Here is a 27,470-nt window from a genome sequence, read left to right as displayed (position 1 = left end):
ATTTTGCTTAATTCAACTGTAAAACTGCTTTAAAAAATCATTTAGAAACTGTAATTATGACAGGATCCGAGGCTTTATGATAGCAAAATGTTTATTATGATAACAAAAGTGTATTTAAAGCGCACCACCTTGTCAGGAAATGCGCTCGTTTTTGTCATGGTCATTAAATAACTGAGAATTAAAAAATAAAAGGGTTTCGTACGTTCAACATTTTAAAACTTGTACAAAAGAGATCTGTTAGGATACAAATAGGCAGAGAAGATGGAAAAAAAAGAAACAAATGGGGTGCCGGCATAGTTCCAAAGAGAAATATTAACAATTGTAATTTATCCATCTGTAAAACGGTGCGTATAAAATCCATAGATCTAAATACACAAAGAATTCATTTTAAAACCACAGAACTGAAACATCTCCCCCTGGAAAGAAATGTAGGCTAATACAAAAATAAAATCAATTTGAAATGTTTCACAACCCATAAGAAAACACCATTCGAGCAACATCTTATTAGAAAGGCAATTGTGTTTAAATTTGCACCCCCTCTTTCCCTCCCCACCACATTTAGTCTATTTATATTTACACACACACACAATTATATAATAATCCACAGAGATTAGGTTTGCTTAAATCAGTGTGCTTCCCGGCAAGGTGGACATTACGGGCTGGTTTTAACACCTGCTTTAGTGCTTAAAACAAAATCTTCAGCAAAGCAATGTGTGGGCTCTCAAACTAGACCCAAGAGATCAATCTGACTGCTTTCCTAGTTACACTGTCGGGTGATAACGTTTTTTTTTTAGCCTTCCATGCTGGACTGCACCACTGTGCAATATGAGAAAAAAAAAATGAACTAAATATGAAATATTAATACAGATGTATTGCAGCAGCTTATGCCACACTGTATTTGTGCATAATGTCCAGTCTACAAAACTAATTATTGCACTTTGAATATTAAAATCCAGCATAGAAAGTAACCAGTGAACATGATAAAAGCTTCAAGGTCTGAGATGGGGTCAAAATATGAAAAAGAAAAAAGCTGAGGTAAATATAAAACCCTTTTTTTTCTCCTTTCATGATTCTATGATCATTTTTGGTGCAGTTGATTAATAAAATGCTCTCCGGCGTTACCTTCACTCAAACAAAATGCCAACTTATAAAAGGAATACCAATTCAAAGCTAGTGATAAATAATTTGTCTCACCAAGCATGATCAAATCATGAAGACGGACAGCTGCATCTTTTTTTGTTTTTGGCTATGAAATATGGGGTTTCATATCGCTCTTCTTTTTATACTTAGAAAATGATTCAGTCCGTCACCTTAGCAGCCTCAAAGTTGACTGCCAGTTTCCGGTGTTTCCTCTTGGATGCGGAGCCGGGGGTGTGGGGATTGGCATTCTGCTTGGGGGTCTTGGGTGTAGTTGCGGTGGGCTTTTCTGCATGCTCGTGGGCGTTGGTGGATGGTGGAGTTTTAGGGGCTGATGGAGGCACTGCAGGGGTCTGAACGCCATAGGGTGAGCCACTCTGAGCTTGATTTGATTCTTGGTTCTTGGTTCTGCCTGAAACTCGTTTCTTGGTCACCTAAAGAGAAAATATATATGAGTGGACAAGAGTTAATGAGAATATTGTGTCCATTGTACTGTTTGGTTTCATAGGACTTTGAAACACATTGACATCATTTAATACCAAATGCAATGCTCTGATTTAGTGATTTTTTGTTTTGTTTTGTATAAAGTTTTTATTGCAAAGAAATACAATCCACAGCATCAGTAGACATTTCACTTTTCAAATTTCTAATCAGGTATCAAACAGGAAACTAAATTCTTCATGACAGGAACAGAACAACATATCCCTTTGCCTTATTTTACATCATTTACATCATATCACTATACTGTTCAGTGAGTGCCGTCTTTCGAATGAGAAGTTAAACCGAAGTTCTGACTCTCAGCTGTCATTAAAAATCCTAGGATGTCCTTTGAAGAAGAGTAGGGGTTTTAACCCCGGGATCCTGGCCTCATTTGCCCACTGGCCTCAGTCTATCATAGCCTCCTAACCATTCCCATATTATAATTGGCTTCATCACTGTCTCCTTCACACCTATTGGTCGTCACGTCATCTAGATGGATGCTGCCTACTGGTGGTGGATGAGGAGATTACCCCCAAAATGTGTAAAGTATTTTGAGTGTACAGAAATAGCACTATATAAATGTAAGGAATTATTATTATTACTATTATAACTATATACAGAAGAAAGAGGGGTGGGTGCAATATTTTCTTCTATAGACCATTTTGAGGGATGCAAACGATAACAATGGTCCTAACATGTTTTACATTTTTAATTTCTATAGCTTCCAAGAATTAAAAAAAGAGCCACATATTGATAAATAATGCTATAAGAGCTGTTTTAACATGACGTTATGATTGAATTGCCTCTTGTTACAGTTATGAAATAGTTTGATAACAAGCAGGAAATGTTCATAGGCCAGTGACATGACCACATTGAAATGGTCTATGGCAAAAAGACATTAGGTTGAATGGGTGCAATGTACTCAATCCATTTAAACCAGAAGTCAACAAATATATCTTTTTGGTTTTGCACACTGCATGTAATTTTCTCCATAACTAAAATATTTTTCCAAACATCAATCAAATCTTGCATTTGTGATAGATTAGGTTTATACCAGCATCTAGTAATGAATTTTATACTTGAAGCCAGGATGATTATATACAGATACGTGTTGTTGTTGTTTTTTTTGTTGATTTAATGATTTAAAGTGATAGTTCACCAAAAAAAAAAGTTTTTCAGTATTTACTCAACCTCAAGTTGTTTCTAACTTGATATTGTTCAATTTTTAATGTTAAAAAACAAAAGACCATATTCTGAAGAGTGCTTGAAAGCGGCAGCCATTGACATCCATAGTAGAGGAGAAATGCTTTTGAAGTCAATGGTAACAATTTTCCAACCTTCTTTAAAATACCTTGTTTTGAAACACGTGAACTTAAGGTGCACTGAAGGTGAACTTTGATGCACTTAATCTAAACCCCTCTCACTGGCAGTGCTGTAATAAAATAAAAAGCTATTGGCTAGCTTTTAAGAGGGGAGAAGCTACTCTACGTCCCACCCTCTCTTCGTGATTCAGTTCGATTACATGAAACAGAGTAAAAATGCACATTTCAAAGCACTTCACGGGACCTTTCAGATTTCACATTCTAACAAAATGTTATCTATGCTAAGTGTAAACACAGCCACTGATTTCCGTGTGCATGTCTAGACGCAAATCATTACCTGAAGGGGAACAAACTGGTTATGGGATCCGCCGGCTGCTGATGGCACAGGGCCTCGTGCTCCAGGAAAAGTTCCTCCAAAGAACGGCTGCCCCTGATGGGGAAACTGCATCCCCCAGGGAAGAGGCCCGTACCCTTGAGGGGGCATCAGAAACCCACCTGTGTAAATAAATAATGCGTCATATCAAGTGTAAACATGAGGACATCTGCATTAAAACAACAACTGTAGAGAATAAGAGAAAATTGACAACGCAGTGACTCAGACCTCCTGGCTGTCCGAACATGGAGGGATGAGGTGCAAGCGGTCTCATCTGCTGGACTCCAGGGAATATGGGAGGAGGCAATGGGAAAGAGCCCAGCGAGTTCTGCAGAAAACCAGACTTCATTCAGCAGTGGACAAAGAGTTATGCACTAAAACTTACTGCAGACTTGACTGTATTTAATCATGACATATAGTGCTGCTACTAACATACAGGCAGAATTATGAGCCCCCTTGTATATTTTTCCCTAATTTCTGTTTAACATAGAGAAGACTTTTTCAACACATTTCTAAACATTATAGTTTTAATAACTCACTTCTAAAAACTGATTTATTTTATCTTCACCATGATGACAGTAATAATATTTTACAAGTTATTTTTCAATACACTAGTATTCAGCTTAAAGTGACATTTAAAGGCTTAACTAGGTTAATTAGGTTAACTAGGCAGGAAATTAGGCAAGTTATTGTATAACGATGGTTTCTTCTATAGACGATCAAAAAAATATTGCTTAAAGGGGCTAATAATATTGACCTTAAAATGGTTTTAAATAATATTACAAACTCCTTTTCTGTTCTGCTACAAACTCTCCTTTCTGTTAAACATAATTTGAGAAATATTCAAAAAAGAAAAGAAAAAAATTAATAATAATTCTAACAATAATAATTTTGACTTTAACTCTTCATGAGCTTGCTCATTAGGAATATTACAACATTATGATCAGCGAGTTACCAATCGTTGAAGGGTGAAGAGAGCAGCTTTCTCTTTAGCTTCGGTTTCTGACTGACACTGAGGGCCGTGAACCATCAGACCATTCGACAACTTCACCTGACACAAGATCAGACTCTGCAGAACATAGAGAAAAGAGCAAATGATATGAAAAGATGGAGCAAAACAAGGCCATTATATGTATATTGTTATCATTCGTCCAGTTTCTGAGAAAAGTTAATTTAAAAACACCTAACCAAATTCAAAACTGAACTCTGTTACATATGATGAAGAAATTTCGTGCACACTGTGGTAGGGCTGGGCGATTTGGCTGGTTTGGATTTGAACATTTTAACTCGATTACCATTAATAAATGAATATTTTATTTATTTATTTATTTATTTATTTATTTATTTATTTATTTATTTATTTATATTTGCCCGCATAGTTCACTGAGAGGTTTTGTACAGTAAATACGCTCACATATTACATGCGAGAGATTTTTATATGAAGTGTGCATTACTTGATTATAAATTAATTGAAGGAAACACACTCGATCCACTATCTATGATTATTTAATGAACATCAACTTTTAACAAATGAAATCAAAAACACACATTGACTAAATTTGTTTTTAAAAAAGTAAAAAAAAAAAAAGAACTAGGAAAAGTAATTAAAAAATTGACCTGGAAAAAAATGAGATCGATTATAGGTTCTGAATGTTGATTTCGATTAATCGCCCAGCCCATTGTAGATTATTAGAAACCTACCCTTACCTCTCAAATTTATAATACAGTTAAGAGTGTAATATTTAAGATAAGAATGTCATAATTGTGGTTTTAACGATGTTCGACTGACATGTCACTCCAAAAACGAAAAATCTTTTTGAGTCCTTTTGTTTAATTTGCTAAAATATTAAAATGTAGCTACCATCTCTATGCCAATGATACTCAGCTTTATATGCCCATAAAAATGGAGAAAAGGTCTGTTTTACAGACCTCTTTTACCCGTTTTAACGAGATTAAGGAATGGTTGGCTGGTAAATTTTTACATTTAAATGAATCAAAAACTGAAGTACTAGTGTTTGGCCCTCTGAGTGTCCGTGTATCTACAATTAATCAATTAGGTTTGCTCAAGCCTAAGGTCCACAGACACGTAAAAAATCTTAAAGTTATCTTTGACACTGAGTTAAAGTTTGAAAAGCAAATAAATTCAGTCGTCAAAAGTGGTTTCTATCAATTAGGAACATTGCCAAATTGAAACCTTTTCTGTCTTTTAAAGACTTGGAAACCTTCATCAATGTTTTTATTATGTCCAGATTGAACTACTGCAGCTCTTTGTATTCGGGAAGTTCGCAGGCTTCAATTGCACGCCTGCAGATGGTTCAAAATGCAGCTGCTAGACTTTTAACTGGGACAAATTATTTTCTTGTATCTCACCAGTTTTATCACCTCTTCACTGGCTCCGAGTCCAATTAAGGTGTCAATACAAATGATTGCTACTTGTTTTTAAAGGTTTGAATGGTCTGGCACCTATTTACATTGGTCAGTTTCTTCACTAGCAATCTTTATTGAGGCCAATCAGGTCGGAAAACAAGTTTCAGCTAGATGTTCCCAAAACATGGTTGAAATCAAGAGGTGACCGGGCTTTTTCTGTCATAGCTCCCCATCTGTGGAATGGTCTGCCTTTACATATTAGGTCATGTTCGTCCCTTGGTGCTTTTAAGTCTAATAAAAAAAATAAATGATAATAAAATTTTTTTTTTTTAAAATCGCTTTCTGTCTCTTGCTTTTTGATTGCAAATAATTATTTTTTATCTTTTTAATATATTTTGCATTTATATATATTTTGTATGCTGGTCTTTTTGTAAAGCACTTTGGTCAATATCTGTTGAATATTTAAATGTGCTCCATAAATAAAGCCAATGAAACAAGTGTACCAGACATCAACGTGTTACCATAGTGCTATGCTGGTAAACCTCACTCCGTTGACCTCTAAAGGTGCTCCAGTGACAGACGCTAGAGGTCTTGGTCTTTAGCCTCCTTGTTAAAGAAACCGACTCCTATGCAAAGGATCGCTGGTTCGATCCCAGCTCAGAGCATGTTGGGTGCAGCAGTACCGGTGGGTTACATCAGCATAAAATAGTAGACCCCATTTTGAATATTTATATTTTCAAAATTGTTGATTTATTTGTATCTATTTCTAAGTGTATTTAGGTAACATGCTTATGCTAATGCATTTGAACAATTCAGCTTTACTAAACCGATATACTTATTAAAATAACATTTTAGTCACCAAACAGATTTTTTCTTAACATACAAATTTGGGTGTGCACATTTTTGGACCGTTATCGTGAGACTTTTTGTTAGATCAGCTCCAGGTGTGGCTTCAGTACTGACTAAACTAATATGAACAAATAGATTTTTGTAAAGCATCCTGTTAAAAAATATGCATGTATATGATCTTTCTTTAGCATTACTTAGTCTCCTGTTTTTGCTCCTCTCTGGGTTCCTCAATCAACTCCTTTATTGATAACAGATATTTTACTCTTAAGTCCTGAGTTCTAGTTATTATTGGATCTTGAGCAGCTCTTATAATCAAAAATAACCCTGTATGTATGATTTTTATAATCATAAGTTATGATATAATTATGTAATATCACACAAACATGAGTGCTTCTGAATGTCAGAGCTTGATCCTTTTATATTTTACAAAAGTTCAGTTTATGCCATTTAAGTTTATACTTGGTTTAATTTTTCTTGTTCTGGCAATCATAATAGCTCAAATCAAAGCCAGAGCAGAACATCTGTGCATACTAAAGTGACACTGCAATGTTCCTTTCATTAATCAATTTGTTTTGAACTCATTTGAGTCAAAAATCTACCCATCATTTCTAAATAAATCAGCAATTATGAAACAAAACACTTGAACGGACAATTACGTCAATCACTCATTATGAAAATATCCTCAAAAGAATACACAAACATTAATATTGCACACCCCTAATTTGAGTTTGAATTGATTTGATGGAATTAGTGTGTGTATTACATGTAGTTTTGTGCATTCACAAACAAGTATCCCTAAAAAGACACACAAGATATGCAGATTTTGAGATGGACGAACCTGTCTGTTGCGGAGGAAGGCAAACTCTGGAGGTCCCATCCGGAGCCCCATGCACACCCGTCCTAGTTCAGTGGCCATGCTGGGCAGGAGGGGTGGCTGACCAGCCAGAGGATGAGGAGGAGGAGGAGGAGGAGGAGCAGCAGCAGCAGCCGGAGCTGTTTCAGGCTGAGGAGTGTTTATCCGAGCAGCTGAGGGACAAACAACTCCCAAAATTACTCACAGTCAATCATCATCTAATGAATGACTTAAATTTGCACAGACTTCCTCAAACTGCAGTACCTAGTTTCTTGCTGGAGCGTCTCTTGCACTGCTGCTGGGCATTGGGGCCGCCAGAATCAGGGGCAGAGGAACTTGCTCCGGAGCTGTCGATCTTCAACATCTCTTTCAATACTAGAGTTCCCTTCTGCTCAGAGAAAGCAAATGTGTTTGGATTAATAAAGATATTTAAATAACTAAACTTTATCACTGTGGAAGACAGAAAAGTGGATTGTGCACCATGGCAAAGGATTGTGGGGAGAGAGGCTCTGCTGACGGGGCCTTGGGCTCTTTAGGTGGTTCATGCTGAGGAGGTTCAGGATCCTTTGAGATTTTAAGATTGGCTATAAGCTCCTCAAACTCTGTAGATGCCTGTAAGTAAATAAATACATATATGAAGTAAGATGTCTTACACTGATCATAGCAATAAATACACATAGTTTAAGGTAGTGCTTCAAATTTATTTCAATGGGCAGTACATGACTGGGCAATAGTGAAAGAGCAGTAAGTATTTATTTTAGATAGTGGCACCTGCATGCCAATCTACTCGTGACTCTACCTGAAATCCACACAGTCACGTACTTGGTTTTATTTAGATAGGGGCTGAATGGAAAGCCAAGAATGGATAATGGGGACGGAGAGACTTTTGTTCAGATTTATTTGCAGCTTTTATCTTTAGCTGAAACATTGGCTGACGTCTGCTTATGTTGATATATGATACAAGATGTTTTTCAACGCAGTAAGAACTAAAAAATTAGAGTTCACACGTTTATGCTGTCTAATGTTGTTCATAGTCTGTATGGTTCTCTTATTTCTGATAACTAATACTACTGCACCATATCCGTTTTATGAATATTTTTCATATACACAAACTTGAAAAGGGGAGCCAAGAATGTGCAATGGGTTTGGAATACACAAGAGTCCAAGCAAAACAAAACACCATTGTCTGACAAAAAAAATTCTACATATATACAGTAGTACAGTATACTTTCATCAAAGTCATTTTAAAACTATTGAACAATACCTATTCTTGTTTAAAGACATTTTTGAAAAACTTTTTGATCCACTTCAAATGTTCACTATTGTATTTTCTTTCTTTTTTTTTCTTTTTTCTTGCAGGAACAAACAAATCTGAGACAGGTCTGGAGGATGGAGGATTTTCAAAACTTTTGTTTTTTTGAGGGAACTATTCCTTGAACATTCGCAACACACACAATCACTATTAAACGTACCTTATTTGAAGGCCCCTGCAGAGCGGTATTTAGATCCTCATTTCTCTTCAGGAGTCTAATATTACCACCCAAACCCTGAAAAAATAATAATAAACAAAAATCAACAAATAAGGCATTTAGTCTTATATAAAAGATGACAACATAATATAACATATAACAGTGTATAAGGGTGCACCCTCGGAAACAAAGGTAGCCGAGATGTCACTGGGGTGTTACCTTTTTTAAAAGGTACACATTTGTATTTAAAGGCTTAAAATTGGTACCTCAAATATATATATATATATATATATATATATATATATATATATATATATATATATATATATATATATTATTATTATTACTTAAAAGATACAAAGAAGTACACTTTTGTACATTTTAGTAACTAATAATTACCCTTAAGATATAAATAAGGGCATGTTATTTACAAACCACTCGTACCTTTATTTCTGTGAACTGTAAAATATTTCATTTTACAGAATTTTGAGCTTGATTAACTGGAAGGTGTGAAATAAAATCTGTTAATGCGCATGTAGATCCAGTCAGAATTGATCACAGTTCTAAATAAGTGCGCTATACCGTTTGACATTAGTAGTAACCATAGTAAGTCATTGACAGAGCTTTTAGATATGCCGGTGTCATTTCCATATGTACTGCATCTGGATACTGCATTACTGCCATTTGTCCTTATCACTTGACCTCCCTGCATCAGTTGCATCGCTTCACACCCAATAATAAATTAAGTATGTTTTTAGCATACTGTATAATAGGAAAGTATGTGATTTCGGACACGGCGATTCACAATTTTCTGTTTGTTTGTCTGCCTGTGACTGATTCAAAGTGGGCAGATAGAACAGGTTGTAATTTATTAAAATTTTTACCTATTTGGTCAATTATTAAGCAAAAAGCAATGCTAGTTTTAACATGTCTGGAGCAACAAATGAAATAGGATAAACAACATCTTGTTGTGCATTAAATGATTTTAGACTTTACCTAGGCATTCTTTGCCTCTGTCTCCTTTTTAAATGCATTGGCGAGCAGTTGATCATCTCTTACATAATGTTTTATAAGTAGTGAATGTACATCATGCTGCTTGACAGCCAAATTATACAATGTGGTATGAAATATGAATACATACAAGTTTGATGGATGTGTCGTTGCCTTGGCTCTGTTTATTTTGTCCTTCCAGCTGATTCTGATGTGGCATCTGGCTTTTACCAGCCTGTCAGATGTAACAATACTCAATTAGTACCATTGCTATAACTAAATTCATTATGCAGATTTTTATATTTTGAATTAAAACAGCTTCATAACTAATAAATTGTCATTTTTATTAGAAAAAGCATTTGCAATAGTTTCGCACAGTTTTCATCAATACAAATTTTTAGCTTTAATTTTAAATTGTAGAACTTAAACCGAACTGAAATTTCTCATGAAGAAAAGTAGGTTTGTTCTCTCTATTTTCTGATTCATTTACTGTGATATACAAAATCCCTAACCGTGCAACACTTTTCTTTCCTGACAGCACAATAACAAAACAAAAAAAAAAAACTGTACTGTAATTCATAATAAACATGCTACAGAATACTGTAGCAGAGTAATCTGTAATAATTACTGTAATGTTAGTGCAATCTTTGGTGTATTGTGATGGTGTATAATTAAAGAAACTGAATCTTATAAAATAATTTGTTTATGACTACAGTAGTTTCATAACACAGCAACAATATAATTACTACGACAGTTTAATTCAAGTAATAATCTATAGTATGCTTCCAAACACTTTAGTATTTACTCTAGTGTTTTTTCATTTAACATAGATTATACAGTATCTGCCGCCTTGATGACAGGCAAATATATTTTAGCTCAGTAGAAAAAACTCGGCCCTCTTTATGATATAAGGATCATGCCCAACATTTGTGATCATTTTCTATTTATATCTTCTTTGAAATATGGTATAAATTGTAAAAATACAGACTTTTCTCTGTGTCTCCCATTCAGTTTTTTTACTTCCTGCCCCTCATCTGAATTTTGAGTGTCACCAGAACCACGTGAATAAAAACAACCTATACCTTTTGATTTTCTCCCCCTATTTTATATTAGTTACATTTCTGCTTGCCTTAGATATATTTCTGTTTACAAATGTTTTTATTTGATTAGTATGGTGCACCTTTTGCATGTTGAAATGTTTTTAACATAACATATATTCATTCACCGTCTATTCTCTGTGTCTTTAAGTGATTGAAACTTGAAATATCTCATATAACCTACAGCTAAAAAAAGTTATGGTTTCTTAGAAAATAAAATTTAATATGTAGGCCTATTTTTAGTGTTTTGGTTATTGTTAATCACGCAAGAAGTTTTGTGCACGAACGAAGGAAATCGGCACATCAGCAAAGAGATTCACTTGCTCATATTACATGAATGTGCTCATGACATTTGTCATGAAATAACACCATTTTTGTAATATATTTTCTGCCTAATTATGCCTTTTTGACCAATTTCTTGTTCCTATTTTTTATTCAAGCTGCTTTGTAAAAAATTCCCTACTGAATGCATTAAAGGAAATGTATTTACTGTAATCGACATATTTATTTTTAAAATTGTTTTAGCAAATGGTTACAACCCTAATCACAAACAAGCACACAGAGTAAGAGAAGGTACCTACATTATTTTGCCAGTGGGCTGGTGGTTTCTGGGGCATTGCTGAATTCTGAAGGGACTGCCATACATTACTGAACTCTTTCTCATTACTAGACCCCTATACAGAAACACAAACAAACATAGAAGTGTATTATAATGCATTATGGACAAACCCCCACAGCAGAAAAGGCCTATTAACCTCACACTTCATACCTTTTGTTGGTTTCTCTGGTTGAGGGCTTTATGTGGCGAGTTCCTGTTGCCCTGAGTGTCACCCCTGAGATTAAAACTTTGTCTGCCATTCTGCTGCTGTCAAGATAAAAATAAATAAATACTATCAGCCAGGTGATCCTCAAGAAAAATTGGTTAGTGTTCACAATAGTAACCAAGAACATTAGGTACTTCAATAAGTGGCCATGTACCTTTTACATGTTTATTATTTTTATTTCCTCTAATGTTGAAAAGAACAATCATGTTAGTTTGACAGTCTACATCAATATTTATTAATTTCGCAAAAGCTTTGCGAAACGACTTAAACGAGAATAAAAGAAGCAAGTAAAAATCACCTAAGATCAGAAATACTAAAGGTGCTGTGACCGGTTAGTTAGTGTAGCAGTTGCTTTTAACATATTATTATTACTGTTTTTATTAAATCCATGAAATGGAGTGTTTGTAGGAAAGTGTCTGGTCCATATGGAGAGAAAAACTCTCCTACAGGTGGTTTAGAAAGTCCACTCACCTGCGTGAAGCATGCTCGGAAATACACATGCAGATGGACAATTCTGTATTTTAGGTTTAATGCTTAAATACTTGGTACATATCACACAATCCATAATAAAAACAAAAACAGTGATCAAATAATTAAACCGTTACTCCCACGTTTTTAGTGCGGCATTATATTCAGCACACCATTGTCTTTTAGGATCAATCTTTCTGAAAGACCAGCATTGAGAATTGTGCCTTGTTTGTGAACCAATTTATGGTAAAATGAAGTGAACCACAGAGCAACTACTTGATAATGCGATTTGGAAACACCCCTCGCTTCAGCTTGTAGTGCAAAATGTATGTCAACAGCATGCATGTCGATGTCGCGTATGTGTTAGCGTGTATCAGTAACAACTGTCCTGTATAACTATGACTTTATGAATGAATGAATGCATGTGAACGGTTACATCTATTTTATCAACTTGCATGCATGAGCAGTTGTCGCTAGAAACAGTAATTATTTGTATAATTTATTAAATTATACAATAAAGTTTGTTTTAATGTCCTTTCCCGACCATCATAGTCAGCATGCGGGTTGCAACCGTAATCATTGGATGTTTCTCAATATGCATTCTCATGTCCTCGTGTTCTCATGTAACATCATTATCAACTGCCAAAGTGCAGTTCCAAAACTTAAGACCGTAAAAACTGAAGACGCATGAAAGTTCCTGGATGTGTTCTTGGTATTGAGGATTCACCAATGCAGACTTGAGCACCAAACTCGCTCAAGAAGTCCCAGAACTGAATAAAGGATGTAGGACGCGAAGCATTTTATATGGAGTTATCATAAAAGTTCAGAGAAATCTTAATAAAGACATAAACACATTAAGGGTGTTTATTTGCTGAAATTGATTTTAAAATCTGTTTTATTTGTATTGTGCAACGTATATTTGTAAGGTTTTAGTGCATGTATATAAAGGGGAAAAAACAATAAATCATTGAATGAATGCTGTAATGTTTAATTAATTTTCAGTTAAAAATGCATAAAGGTCACAAGACCTTCAGGAAGAACCAGGGAAGAACGCAGCATTTCATTACTCAGAGGACATGTTCTGCGATCTCCCAAGTTCTTCCGAAGTGACCTGGCAAGACCGGACTTCACAAGAACGCCAGTCCGTTCTCTCTGTTCTTAAGAATTGAGAAAAACCCTGTATAATAGATGTCTATGGCTGCAACATCATCATCTTTCGTCTTCTCGCAGTTTTAATTCAATTCAACTGTTTATTGTCATGTGCACATTAAGGAAACACGTCTCCCTGTACAATGAGATTCTTACTTTGCCGTCCACAGTGAAGTCATACACACAACATACACATCATACACAACATACACATAAATACACATTTTAAGGTGGTTGGCATCCAGCATTTTGGCCCACTACCGCCACCTTCAGCTCCGGAGAGTGAATCATAGAATAGGTTTACAGACTAAAGTAATGAACACTACTCGAGTATGAGCTACATTTAAAATGTATTTATTACATGACTATTAGAAAACCATGTTCTATATAGTATGGAAGTGTGATTTTAAACACAGCGAGGACTATTTGTCAGAAAGAAAGCATCTTTATTGTTTGGTTTTTGTGTGTACCTGAGTTTGCTCATCTCATTATTTAACAACTACTGGTCTGAAATGGCTATTTCACTAACAGGATGTTTTATAATGACTTTAGCCTTGTTTATGAGGCATGAGTAGGGCCAGACAGAATGTTTGCTATTTCTGCGCAGAATTGAGTTAAAAATCTGCGGATTTACACTGAATTATTTTTTGAGAGTATCATAACTAAAACCTTAATATATAAAAAGTAATACCTTTTTAACTTTTGTTTAATGTTTACAATGCAAATCCAATTAGATCCACTTTATTTAGTAAACTAAGAAAGTCTCTCATATAATATATCTAATAAAAGGCAAAAATATTTTGAAAAAATATTACTTTACAAACTATACAGTAAATAAATCATATGAATATTTTCATATAAGTCAATACTATTACTGAAATTAATATAAAAAATTGAATAAATATGAATTTACATCCATTCACTCAAGTAAATAAACAATCAATGATGGGCTAAAAGTCTGCGTGCGCAGATTCCGTGTGGGCCTAGGTATGAGTGTGTGTCCATTACCTGTGTAGGTATGAACGGTGAGCGTGGTGAGTGATTAAGGCCACCCAGCTGGCTCTTGTTTGAGATTTGTGATGAAGATGAGGGTTGAGGTTTGACGATGGCAGTGAGTTTGTGTGAGCCCAGCTCCTTCCTGCTGCCATGGCTCAGGTTGATTAAGGCACTAGGGGGCAAACGATACCCACGGCCAGGAGAACACCTAAACACACACAATCAATACACTGTCTGACACTCATTTTACATTATGAACATTATAATAGATCTATGCTGATTATTATTATTAATTTTATTGACACAAATGTGTGTTGTCTACAGAGAGCAAAAATCGACTGTACCTGATAGTGAGTCCTCCAGCAAACTCCTCATCAAATATCACCTCATATAGAATTTCAGCCTCACGGTCAGCTGTTGAACAATAAAAGTGGAAGCTGAATGAGAAAACTAAATTCTGAATGAAACCAAAGAGTTTGTGCCAGGTTTACACTTGTACCTCCTTTGATGCCGATGATGGTTCCTCGAAGGCCGAGTGGAACAGAAAAGCTCTCTCTCACATTGACCACACGGTCAAACAGATGATATTCTGAATCAGGATCTGGAACAACACCGTGCTGCTGCTCCAGAGGCTGAACAAACAAAGTAACACACATATACGTTTACTTCAAAGTTAATCAATTCTTTATCAATCTCTTTCTTTCTTTCTTTATCAATCTTTTTTCTTTATTTCTTAATCTCTTTCTTCCCTTATTTGTCTCTTTCTTACATACATTCTTCCTTTTTTGTTGATCTCTTTCTTCCTTTAGCAATCTCTTTTTCTTTCTATATTAATCTCTTTCTATCTCTTTTCTTCCTTTCTTTCTTGATCTCTTTCTGTATTGATCTATTTCCTTCTTTCTTACTTTTTCCCCACATCACCCTATTTTTATACAGCTTACAAAGCACTCAGGCAAAACTTTGTCAACAAGTTTTACCATTTAAAAAACAGTTTGTCAAATGAAATTGTTAAGCAGCTACACAGACATACTAACTTATTTGATGTATAGCTAGTTTAGACAGCTATAGTTTAGGCTGCTATACTCAAGAGAGCACGCATGCGTTTGCAAAATGCATTTTAAAAAGTGCATTGTGTGAAAACCAACAATCTGACCTAACCATGTTAAACACATTCTAAACATCTATTTAACATCTTCTGACAGGAAATGTCTCAGAGACACATTGCAGATTATAAACCCTATGTATACCAGATGAAAACATACACATCAATTAGACGTCTCTGTAATTTACATGTGCAATTAGGGCTTTGCATGTCAATACATAGATATCACATTCCTTAAGCATACACACTGACACACAGACACAAACCCTAAAAAGCAGATGGGGCTTCACGGTGACCCGCACTTTCTTGTTCATCTTCTTTGCCTGTAATCCAGAAATCAACACATTGTTAACGTAATGCCAGCAACAGTAACTGTGATTGTCAATTTTTGTATGTGATCCTCACCTTCGTTTTCTCCAGCTCCTCCTCAATCTTCTCCACAATACCAGCATCCAGGATCTGCAGATCACATGATGCTCTGGAGATGGAGCTCACTGGATGCGTTTTCAACCAGCCCTGGATCTCTTGGACCTTTTCCACTCTTTATTAATTTATTTTTAAGCATCACAATAAGAAACAGTCAAATTATAATCATTAACTCTGGCATACTATTAAGTGCAGCTTTCTGTAAAAATTTGTAATGGAAATAAAGTAGGACATTGCATATGAATTCCATGCACGACTGCTGGTTTGCATACACACCCATTCTCATCCTCTCCCGGCCAGATGTCGTCTTCGTAAAATATGTCATCGTGGCTGTTTCGTGCTACATGGTCAAACACCTCTGAAAATCTATGACAAAAATAAAGACATAAAAAAACTTAGGTGCTGGTGGTAATGTGGAAGTTTTAACTATGACCACAAATACACAAACACACCGTTCTAGGTATTCAGCTATTAGTTCCTCAACAGCAGCAGAGTAGAGCCACTCCTTCTCTGTTCTCTTGGTGTAGCCAGGAACTTCCTCGTTCTTTTTGTTGAACTTGAGATTAAGGCCTACGTTGACTTTCTGCTCTCCATGTGGACTGCACAGAGCCAAAAGCATTTAAAAGACATTCATTTACAGACAAAAATTATTTACATTATATATGAAATCATTCTAATAAAATTTCCTGAATGGTCAAATATTAAAATTTTGATAAACTGTTGATATTTGCAAAACACTTGTATAAAACTAACCAACTAACTAACTGACTAACTAACTGACTAACTAACTAACTAACTAACTAACTAACTAACTAACTAACTAACTAACTAACTAACTATCAGACAAACAAAATAACAAACAAACAAGCAAACTAACTAACCAACAAGCAAACTAACAAACAAACAAACAAACAAACTCACTAACAAACTATTTAGCAAACAGACAAACAAACAAACAAACAATCTAACAAACTATTTAACAAACAGACAAACTATTCAACAAACAAACAAACAAACTAACAAACAAACAAACAATTTAACAAACAGACAAAAAACAAAATAACAAACAAACTAACATACTAAAAAGCAAACTAACAAGCAAACTCACAAAACAAACAAACACTCACTAATGAACTATTTGACAAACAGACAAACAAACAAACAATCTAACTAATAAACAAACAAACTAACTAACTAACTAACTAACTAACTAACAAACAAACTAACTAACTAACTAACAAACAAACAAACTAACTAACTAACTAACTAACAAGCAAACAAACAAACAAACAAACTAACTTGCTAACAAACTATTTAACAAACAGACAAACAAACAAACAAAATAGCAAACAAACTAACAAAAAATTAACTAACAAGCAAACTAACAAACAAAACTAACAAAATAAATAAAGGAACTAACAAGCAAATTAACAAACAGACTAACTAACTAACTAAACAAACTAACTAACAAGCAAACTAACAAACAAACAAACTAACAAAAAAGCAAACTAACTAACTAACTAACAAAAAAGCTAACTAACAAACTAACAAAACAAACAAATAAACAAACAAACTAGCTAGCTAACTAGCTAACAAACAAGCAAACTAACAAACAAATAAATAAACAAATAAAAAAAAACAAAAATTATTTAAAATACAAGTGAGTTAGGCAAAAACTAATGTACTAATTGTGAGTTTTACATGATCTCAGTGTTTTAAGATCAGCTTCAACTAAGTGTTAGATGCACAATTAAATATCTGACATTGATCAACTCAAAAATGAAAAAAACATATTTTAATGGCCAATAACTTTTATTAAAAGCTATTTTAATGATATATATTAATATATTGATTCATTTCAATAAATAAAAAGCACTACAAACTAGCAAAACACTGAAAACACACTTTATATTCATATATAAAGTTGATTTAACCATAAAACAAAAGTACAGTCAAGCCCAGAATTATTCTTACCCCTGTACAGTAGGACAAATGATGAAAAACTAATTCTATGCATTATTAAATACAGCGAAGAAGAAGGAAAGTGGTGCTTTTAAGAGAATATTTCTCAGAGATTTGGTAGAGTACATAGAAATAGGGAGACAACGGTTATAGATTTTGGTTGTATGATTATAGTCTGAGGAATCAAGGTTTCACGGTTAACATGATTATTATGCATTCATTAATTTCAAAACGCTACTAGTTTAGAAGAAGAAAAAAAATCACACGAAAGCTTATTTTAACCCTTTAACTACCTGCTCTAGCAAATGGTTGTCCATATTTTGATTGTTTTAAATAATGACTGTTAAAGTAACATAAAGAATGTCTGTTTTTAATAATTGTTTACACGACACAGCATTCTTGGTTAACAGAAAAAAATCTAAATAAAAATTCAAGCAAACATACACTCGATTTTGGTTTTCAAGAGTTTACACTTAGATATTGCTTGATAATAGCAGGTTTGGATGCCGTCAGGGAGAGAACCCTGAGCTTGAAGATAATTGAGCCCAGGGCTCCCACCTGGTCAATGAGCATGTAAGGGGTTACGATAGGGTAGTCCTTGAGAGCTCCCCCTGGTAAAGGAAGATATGGGATTCTTGTGGGATTCTTTTAAAAACGAAGATGAGGGATAATAATAATTTAATAACCCTAGTTGGGCTATTTAAAGTACTTTTGGTATGATCCGACTGGCTTACTAATTATTACACATAAGAGACCAGCTGTGATCAATCATATCACATGGTCCTCTTCGAAACTTCACTTATTGTAAAACAAAAACGAGACAATGAGTTCAGAGAATCTGAAATATTTTATAGCATACTTCAAAAAATAAAGATGTGTTCAAAACTGTTTTATTTTGATTCTGTTTTTTAAATAAATTGATCTTACACTTCATATTTATTCATAGTATATGTAGTATTTTTTTACTATAACCCACTATATCAACCATTGGGTAGAGGTTGATATTTTATAAATTATGGAATGTGTTGGAAAAAAAAATGCATTGAGTGTGTTAACTAGCGACATTAGGAATTAAGAAAAGCAATGCATTTTTTTTCTTCTTGGTGAAGCAGTTAGGTCAAAAAGTTATTTATTGCTGCTCAGTAACTAAATAATACAAACAATAGTCAATTTCTCTTTCGACTTAAAAATAAGTGAAAAAAATATTTGTGCCATTTAAACAAGTAATTATTTTACACTGAAAATAAATGACAGAACAATGAATAAAAAATTGTATTTGGTTGTTTTTGACATGGCGACACGGTGGCGCAGTAGGTAGTGCTGTCGCCTCACAGCAAGAAGGTTGCTGGTTCGAGCCTTGGCTGGGTCAGTTGACGTTTCTCACAGCAAGAAGGTCGCTGGTTCGAGCCTCGGCTGGGTCAGTTGCCGTTTCTGTGTGGAGTTTGCAAGTTCTCCCCACGTTCGCGTGGATTTCCTCCGGGTGCTCTGGTTTCCCCCAAAGTCCAAAAATATAGGTGAACTGGGTGGGCTAAATTGTCCATAGTGTATGAGTGTGTATGGATGTTTCCCAGAGATGGGTTTCAGCAGGAAGGGCATCCGTTGCATAAAACTTATGCTGGATAAATTGGCAGTTCATTCCGCTGTAGCGGCCCCAGATTAATGAAGGGACTAAGCCGAAAATGAATGAATGAATTATGTTTTTGACATGTTGGGGGTCAAGTTAGCTGTTTCCTCAGAATACTGTTGATTGTTTCATTTGGGGATTTTTTGTTGGAGCTAGATAGGATTGCATGTGGTGTATGGGTTGGAGTAAAATGCTATTTGCGAGAATAAAAATTCCATGACAAAAAAGTATTTGTCTAATGTAAATCTTAGCAACATTTTAGCTAAATATTTTCCTTTTAAAGAGAACAAATGTAGTCAAAGGCTGCTGAACCTCTGTCTGAAAAGCACTTTTGATCAACTATATTATAAACTTGTTTAGTATTTTTATTTTTTTTTCTGCATTTTGTTTTATTACTATACAGTGTGTGAAGCTGAATGGTTAGTTCTTGTCATGCGACTCTTGCTGAACTTGCACTATTCTTTCAACTATGTGCGCCTGGAAAGTGTGAGCGTGTTGTGCTGCATGCACAATATATGCGCAAAAAAAGAAATGACAAACTTGCACACGCAAAAGACACAATACGTGAACGGCATGGTGAACGGCAATTAGTTAAGATTCTTAGCCATAGTTAATCCAATGTGCTTGCATGTTAGCCTCAGTGTACAAGCTTGGCCCTTTAAACTAGGACACAGTTGGCATAACTTTGTTTAGTTGTAGCAGTTATGTTCCATGCAGAAACAAAGTGTTGAGAAGCCTTTACGATTGATTAACCGTGACAAATGAAAGGGCGGTTATTAGTAAAATCGGTTAATCGTTTCATCAATACACAGAAATTGACTAAAGCAAATTGAAAACAAATGAAATAGGCACTGTTATTATTAAAAAAAAAAAAGAATTTTGCTGACTTTTTCTTGGATCCTCTTCCGATGAAGATGCTACCAGAGAACCTTGAGACGAGGTAGCCAGTGATACCGAGGCGTGAGGCGAGTACATACCCGGGACTGTACTTCACAGAGTATTTCTGAAAGGAAAAAAAGAAACCATTAGCAAAACCTGAAAATGAAAGTAATATAAAAGGGCAAAGCTGCACTACAGACTAAAAGACTTACATGCTGATTCTGTATTAAGGCATCGAGCTGAGGTTCACACGGTACAGAGAAAACCACTCTGACTCGTCCCTCACTGATGACATCACTAGAGTCTTGCACCTGAGAAAACAGAAAACCTCCTACATCACTGACATTCAACCCCAAGAGCTAGTACGAAAGCACAAAAAGCTGTACGTACTTCTCCCATTGCACCGTAATATGGATTTCCAACCATAAAGACTGTGGTTCCCAGAGGAAACAGCTCCTCCAGTGTTTTGAAGCGCGCCAATGAGGAATCAAAGGCCTTGATATCCTGAAATGAATCAACAATAAATGGCATATTTAAACATTAAGAAGGATCATTAGATAAATTAGAATATTTATGAGCGCATTAAAAATCGTTCCTGAAAGTGGGAGTCACCAAGCCTGCAATTATCTAATGAAGAATTTAAAAAATATGTTTTCCTATTTAAAAACATTTAAAAAAAAACAATTTATTCCTTCGATGACTTCCAGAATGATTTCTAGTCTAGTCATTTCTAGTCACGTCTAGTCATGGTCACAGGATCTTTCATAAATCATGCTAATAAATGAATTAAAGATGACTGTTATAATTATCATGTTTAACACAGTTTTAGGATATTTTTGTGGAAATTGATGCATTTGTTCAAAGTTTTTTGAAGAACATAATGTTAACCACTTATTCAAAAAATGTATATATTCTGTAATATTTTAAACATAGTTATTGTAAACATTGAACAATTCAATTCATCTTCACAGAATAAAAGGAATAAAACAGATACAATGGAAGTTTACTAGTACTTTGAAAAATAAGAGTTAACGAGTTTAGATATTACGAATTTTAATGCTGACGTTTATTCATGAATATTTTGTTTTGGTGCGAATATTTACCTTCACAATGGTCTGATATGGAAAGGGCAGGACCTGCTTGGCAAACTGCTTCTCCAAATGGACTTTTCCGTTCTGACCGATGACATACTTCCTGCCTGTCAGCAGCTGGCCGTAAACCAACACATCCGTCTCATTGATTGCTATGCCTTTACGCTTGCTAAAACTGAAAAGCAATATTACAATATTATTGACAACTTAATAACTTAAAAAAGACATGAGTGCTCATTTTATAATTATTTAATTACAAAATTTCATATTCATTAGACTAAATAGTTTAAAATAATGTGAAGTTTTTTATTTTTTATTTGCAGTCCAAACAGCACCAAATGCTAACCACATTAATTATTGGTTCAACATTAGTTCATGAACATTTTCACAGTAATACGGCCAAAAACATACACATTGACTGGACTTTCTGTGACAGGGCTACTGTACCTTAACACCATGTAATAAGACTCCAGTGGTTAAACATCAGTTATTTTTATTTCATTCATGATAAAAGCTTTTATTAATCTTAGCTGCCTTTCTTTTTTTATTCAGTGACTAAAACACATTAAAATCCTAGTTGTAAAAGTCTAAATTAAGTTAAAGCCAAAACTAATAAAACTTTTATTTGTATTTTTTAACTATTATTAAAATAGTGACGGTAATAAATCTGGCTTTTTCTCACTGTTGATTTTAGTCCATTACCTAACATTTACTAACGAGACTTTATTGTAAAGCATTACCTATTGTACTTCATAATCATTTTGCAATTTCATTTGGTTGAAACGTTTGATTACCCTGAACATGTATATACAATAAAGCAATACACCAAGTATGTTTTTGTTATTATATCTGTTGAAGTAACTTTTTTCTGCAGCATAGATCAATAATGTGATATAAACTATAGTGATAAAAGCTTCAGCAATTAATTGCAAAAAGAAAATCTAAAATGTAACAACTGTCATAAACCTAATATTCAAGAAAATATTTTTTTCTTTTTTCATAAAAAAGACCATGTTTTATAATAAATGAAGAGCTATACTGAATCAGCATGGTCCTCAGTAAAACAAAAGAGCACATCAATTTAAGCATGTACACTCTATGTGATAATGTACACTCTCTCTATATATTATACTATTATAATAATATCCCAAAATTGTTCATTATGTGCACCTAGCATTTCTTCCCACATCAAGCAAGGGTTTTCACTTTTATTTCTGCATTGTTTGTAACTGATGGTGATGATGTAACTGTTGTTTGAATCATTGCTTATTAATAACAATTGTAGAAATAGAAAAAAATATATTTAAAAAAAACTACATTGAAGCATTTAAAGTATACTTCATAGATCTGAAGCCACACATTTCACTAATCTGGGAAAATCCTGCATAATGCTACATTTTTGATAAAATGCTATAATATTGATACATATCCACTAATAAAAACCTCACTCAATCACATGCTAACCAAATAAATCATACTGCAGCCTGTGATTTGGCAAATGTTGTGACAGTCCCTCACTTCTTACTGCACTTTCTGTTATGTGTTGCAATTATGGGGAATTTCTCCATGATAGTGAAACAAATAATTTCAAGGAATTAGGCTGCGTGACAAACAATCCTTAAAGTGAAGATAAAAAAAAAAGTTTTCCTTTGCACCTCCTTCAAGAAAATCATGCTTGATGACAATGTGACATAAGCATAACAAGCTTGTTTGTGTTCAGCATGTTCTGTGCCTCTGTATTATTTTTTGTTTTCATTCTGTACAGCGCAATAATATTTAACACACTTATTATTTTGGGAGATACATTTATCACAGACTGATAAATGTAATTTGTTTATTCTTAAAATTCCTTTTTATACGTTATTGCTGAACTATAATGTGAAAAATGCCACCTAAAAAATTAATTAATTAACACCTTTTTAGTGTAACCGTCTAACAGGTGGGGCATTTCAATAAAAATATCTAAACCTGAAATTATAGAATCATATATATATAGTGTGAACTCAACAGAGAGATATTTAAGGGGACAAAACACTTTACTGATAACTCACAGTTAAACAGATGTTACTCCTGTGATATAGCAAAAAACATCACAGAAGCGTAGGCCAAAATATGTATGCAACAAATAGGCAGTGAAGGAATAAGTACGAAATATTCTTGTTAATAAATTACGTGAATAAATAAAGTTAATAAAGGTTTCAGCTTACTGCTCTGTGAGGCCTTGCACTTCTTTGACCCAGTCCTTCTGCTCTTTATCAGTCACACGGCTGACTTTAGTGGGTGGTGGATTGTTTTCCATGTACAACACCTGTGATCCTGCAGGCTCCTCTAATGAAAATCTGCAAAGCAAAGAGACACTCTTAACAGACCAAAGGAGAGGGTAAATTGCACAGCGGTCGCACCAACCTGCACCAAGCCTTGCCTTTCAGAATTGTGAACACAGTTTTTAAGAAGGCCATGCATTTGGTATCTCTCCGTGTTGCTTGGTAATGTATAGACAACCATGTAAAGAAGTGTCCAGTGTGTGACTCGCTTTAGAGGGAGCTACATGACCTTACTAATAAGCAATAGCAAAAATATAACAATACAACAAACAAAACTTACTTTGTCTCTCCATCTGAAACGGCTACAACCCGAGCTTCCATCAAATGTGGCCAGTTCACAAACAAAGATCTTCCAAGAACCAGCGCTGCAACCTCTTCCACCTGCAATACAGATAAATCAAAAATTTCTCATCAAAGCACCATAACCTTAAAACAGAGTTAAGGATTTATATTTTAAAGGGCAACTATTATGCAAAATCAAATTTTTATATGGTGTTTGGCCATTTTTACATGCACGTTGTACAAAAATGTGACAAAATCCACCCAGTACCAAACCACAATCACTAGACATTGGTTCTTTAAGCCAGCAGTTCTCAATCCTGATCATTGCAGCCTGTTTTACATATTTTGTAATTTTTTTTATTACCACTTCTTTTTTTTCTATTTAGCTATAAGAGTCCTACCAAGGACCAGGATTGAGAACCGCTGCTCTAAGCGAGAGAGACAGATTGCATTTAAAGGGATAGTACACTCAAAATTAAACATTTCCTGTTAATTAACTAACCCAAAGGTCATCCAAGATGTAGGTGGCTTATTTTCTTCAGTGAACTTATTTTTCAGTAGACTGTAGTTCAAATGTAATCCAGTCACATTTGATGGCGAAAGTGTAAGGTCTGATGACACAAGCATCAATATCTATCAACAAACATCATCACCTGACCTCCTGTCCAAGCACACACTTGCTTATATAATAAAATGTTTGAATTTTTTACAGGGACCAATCGTTTTGCTTCAAAAGATGTCAGTGTGTCATCAGGTGCATTGGATATTGATTTGGTCTCGTTTGTATACATTTATTTTTGATTGGATAAAAAAAAAAACTATCACCCTCCACTGCCATTATATGAAATCACCAAGCACCACTGATTCAGCTAAAAACCTTCTTTAATGTTCTACTGAAGAAAAAAAAGGCACTTATTATGGGTGACCTAAGGGCGAATAAATTAACAGGAAATGTTCATTTTTGGGTGAATTATCCCTTTGAGCCACACCCACAACATGGGGCTTTCCATTGGCATTATATAGGTAAGGAACCAAAAGTCAAAATTGCTGTGTGAAGTAAACAAACAAAAATACAACTAATAAGTTCGACCAAATTCAACTCATCTGCATTTAAAATGATTCCCAACAAAACAGCTCTTTTATACGAAAGTTCCAAACATCATAGTTTCAACAAATTATTATAAATGATCTGTGGATTATTTTGAGTTGAAACTTCAAAGACACATTCAGAGATTCAAACTGACAGGAGCGATATTACATCTTGCAAATGAAAAGGTGGTATAATTGTTGCCCTTTAAAAATCATAAGATCGTTAAAGGTCCCATGAAGTGCATTGTAAGGTGCATTTTGTATTTGATGTTTAAAATCCTCCCCTTAAAAAAACAGTCAATAGTGTTTTGTTTTTCTCACAGCTCTGCCAGTTAGAGTGGCTGAACTCAAGCACATCAAATGAAAAGCAAATAAAAAGCTCTAGAACAGGGGTGTCCAAACTCGGGTCCTAGAGGGCTGCCGTCCTGCAGATTTGAGCTCCAACATGCCACAAAACTCCTGCATGGATGTTTCTTGTTAAACTATGCAGGAGACTGGCCCTCCAGGACCGAGTTTGGGCAGTCCTTGGGCATGTCAGATACTAGAGAGCATTTCAAACTGCTCACCTGCACCATCTCATGGCTTGGCAAAATATCCAGGATCATGTTTTCTCCTCTGCTGCTTTGTTGAAACACCATCACTCCACTTTTCTTCTTGTAAAACTGGGTGAGAAACACAGCAGGAGAATCTGCATTAATACTGTGCTGATCTGACGATGATCCGCTTTAATTGGATGACATATTGCAATGAGTGCTCTTTACTTTATGACGGATGTGCTGTAATGTGGGGAAGCCGCAGAAGTAAAGCGCTCCTCTGTCGATCCTGCATCGCACATGATCAGGTGATACACGCCAGGCATCCATCGGGACCGGTGTTTGCCTAAAAGCACAAACACAGAGGGTGGGATTTAAAAATCATGATGAATAAATATGATCAATCTTAACACTGTTTATGATTTCTTAACTGACGTCAAATAATAGCAGTTTTAAAATTAATGACAAAATAACACATAAGTAGCGATGATTACATTTTCCCAGAATTTTGGAAGTAACACTGTAATTATATGCAAGACATCATGGTAAAATAAAGGCATGCTGTGTTAATAATAATAATAATAATAATAATAATAATAATAATAATAATAATAATAATAATAATCATCATCATCATCATCATCATCATCATAATTTTTAACATAATTCAATAGGCCTTTATTTAACTGTCAGGTTTGTAAATACAAATGTATAAATACAAAAGTATTTAGCAAATATATATTTATTTATTTATTTATTTATTAATGGATTATTATTATTATTATTATTACTACAATAAAAAAAGATAAAATGATAACAAATCTAAATATTCGTACTTTGTAAGTGTATTATGTGGTATTATTATTACTATATAATAAGTTATATAACGAATGATAACTATAATTAATCTATTTATTGAAAATTAGAAAGTGCACATGCAAATAAATGATGTGATACTACAATGAATTGATTAATTGTTAATGATAGATGAAATAGTTGAAAAGAGAGAAAAAAAAAACAGTGGTGTGAAAGTGGTTTGGCTTTTTAAGTTCTGATAAACTTCAGGTTACGGTGCTCTGCAAAATGTGCCAGAGGGTAAAGCTGCTTGATTTTGGGAAAAATCATAATCACGATTATTTTGGTTATAATTGTAATCTCGATTATTGAAAACGATTATCAACTGAAGTCAAAATTTTTAGCGCTCCTGAGAATTTTTTATTTATTTTTTTAATAAATGTTTCCTAAATGATGTTTAACAGAGCAAGGAATTTTAACAGTATTTCCTCTAATATTTTTTCTTCTGGAGAAAGTCTTATTTGTTTTATGTTAGCTAGAATAAAAGCAGGTTTAAATATTCTGAAAGCCATTTTAGGGTCAATATTATTAGCCTCCTTAAGCAATATATTTTTTGATTGTCTGCAGAAGAATCTACTGTTATACAATGACTTGCCTAATTACCCTAATTAAACCTTTGAATCGCACTTTGATTCTGAATGCTTGTATTTTGAAAAATATTTAGTAAAATGCTATGTAATGTCATCATACAGTAGCAAAGATAAAAAAAAATTTGGTTATTGGAAACAAGTGATTAAAAATGATTATAAAAGAGATTATATTATGTTCAGAAATAAGTTGAAAAAAATAATTTAAGGCCCAGTTTTACAAACAGCGCTTAGATTAAGCCAGGACTAGGCCTTGGATAATTTAGGCTATTTAAGCCACATTTATAAAATGACCTTTGAAAAATATATTACTGGTGTGCACCTGAAGACACTGACGTATTT

The 27,470-nt window shown here is 34.3% G+C and overlaps 1 protein-coding gene across 4 annotated transcripts in view; it reads right to left on the bottom strand.

Moving 5' to 3' along the window:
• Positions 1-73: 73 nt before the first annotated feature.
• Positions 74-27,470, bottom strand: part of xrn1 (5'-3' exoribonuclease 1) — a 50,253-nt gene continuing 22,856 nt past the window's right edge. For 2 of the 4 annotated variants that reach the window (XM_087239105.1, XM_087239106.1), the window contains exons 17-42: positions 25,915-26,032; positions 25,720-25,815; positions 24,063-24,163; positions 23,666-23,797; positions 21,471-21,633; positions 20,758-20,871; positions 20,580-20,678; positions 20,376-20,491; positions 16,355-16,501; positions 16,179-16,268; positions 15,882-16,017; positions 15,743-15,799; positions 14,874-15,006; positions 14,719-14,788; positions 14,387-14,582; positions 11,707-11,799; positions 11,519-11,611; positions 9,992-10,075; positions 8,854-8,928; positions 7,862-7,993; positions 7,646-7,769; positions 7,367-7,554; positions 4,268-4,381; positions 3,541-3,640; positions 3,277-3,434; positions 74-1,571 (exon numbers count right to left, since the gene is read on the bottom strand). In XM_087239105.1, the coding sequence (XP_087095231.1) occupies positions 1,299-1,571; positions 3,277-3,434; positions 3,541-3,640; positions 4,268-4,381; positions 7,367-7,554; positions 7,646-7,769; positions 7,862-7,993; positions 8,854-8,928; positions 9,992-10,075; positions 11,519-11,611; positions 11,707-11,799; positions 14,387-14,582; positions 14,719-14,788; positions 14,874-15,006; positions 15,743-15,799; positions 15,882-16,017; positions 16,179-16,268; positions 16,355-16,501; positions 20,376-20,491; positions 20,580-20,678; positions 20,758-20,871; positions 21,471-21,633; positions 23,666-23,797; positions 24,063-24,163; positions 25,720-25,815; positions 25,915-26,032 (3,202 nt within the window). In that variant the 3' untranslated portion in view covers positions 74-1,298. Of the gene's footprint in view, positions 1,572-3,276; positions 3,435-3,540; positions 3,641-4,267; positions 4,382-7,366; positions 7,555-7,645; positions 7,770-7,861; positions 7,994-8,853; positions 8,929-9,991; positions 10,076-11,518; positions 11,612-11,706; positions 11,803-14,386; positions 14,583-14,718; positions 14,789-14,873; positions 15,007-15,742; positions 15,800-15,881; positions 16,018-16,178; positions 16,269-16,354; positions 16,502-20,375; positions 20,492-20,579; positions 20,679-20,757; positions 20,872-21,470; positions 21,634-23,665; positions 23,798-24,062; positions 24,164-25,719; positions 25,816-25,914; positions 26,033-27,470 lie in introns of all 4 variants that reach the window. The other 2 variants (XM_087239104.1, NM_201033.2) reach the window with 2 other exon arrangements.

The sequence above is a fragment of the Danio rerio genome, chromosome 2 (genome assembly GCF_052040795.2).
Source record: "Danio rerio strain M-AB ecotype USA chromosome 2, GRCz13ab, whole genome shotgun sequence".
NCBI lineage: Eukaryota > Metazoa > Chordata > Actinopteri > Cypriniformes > Danionidae > Danio > Danio rerio.
The sequence above is the reverse complement of the archived record's forward strand: the minus strand, read 5'-3'. Positions and strand labels throughout refer to the sequence as shown.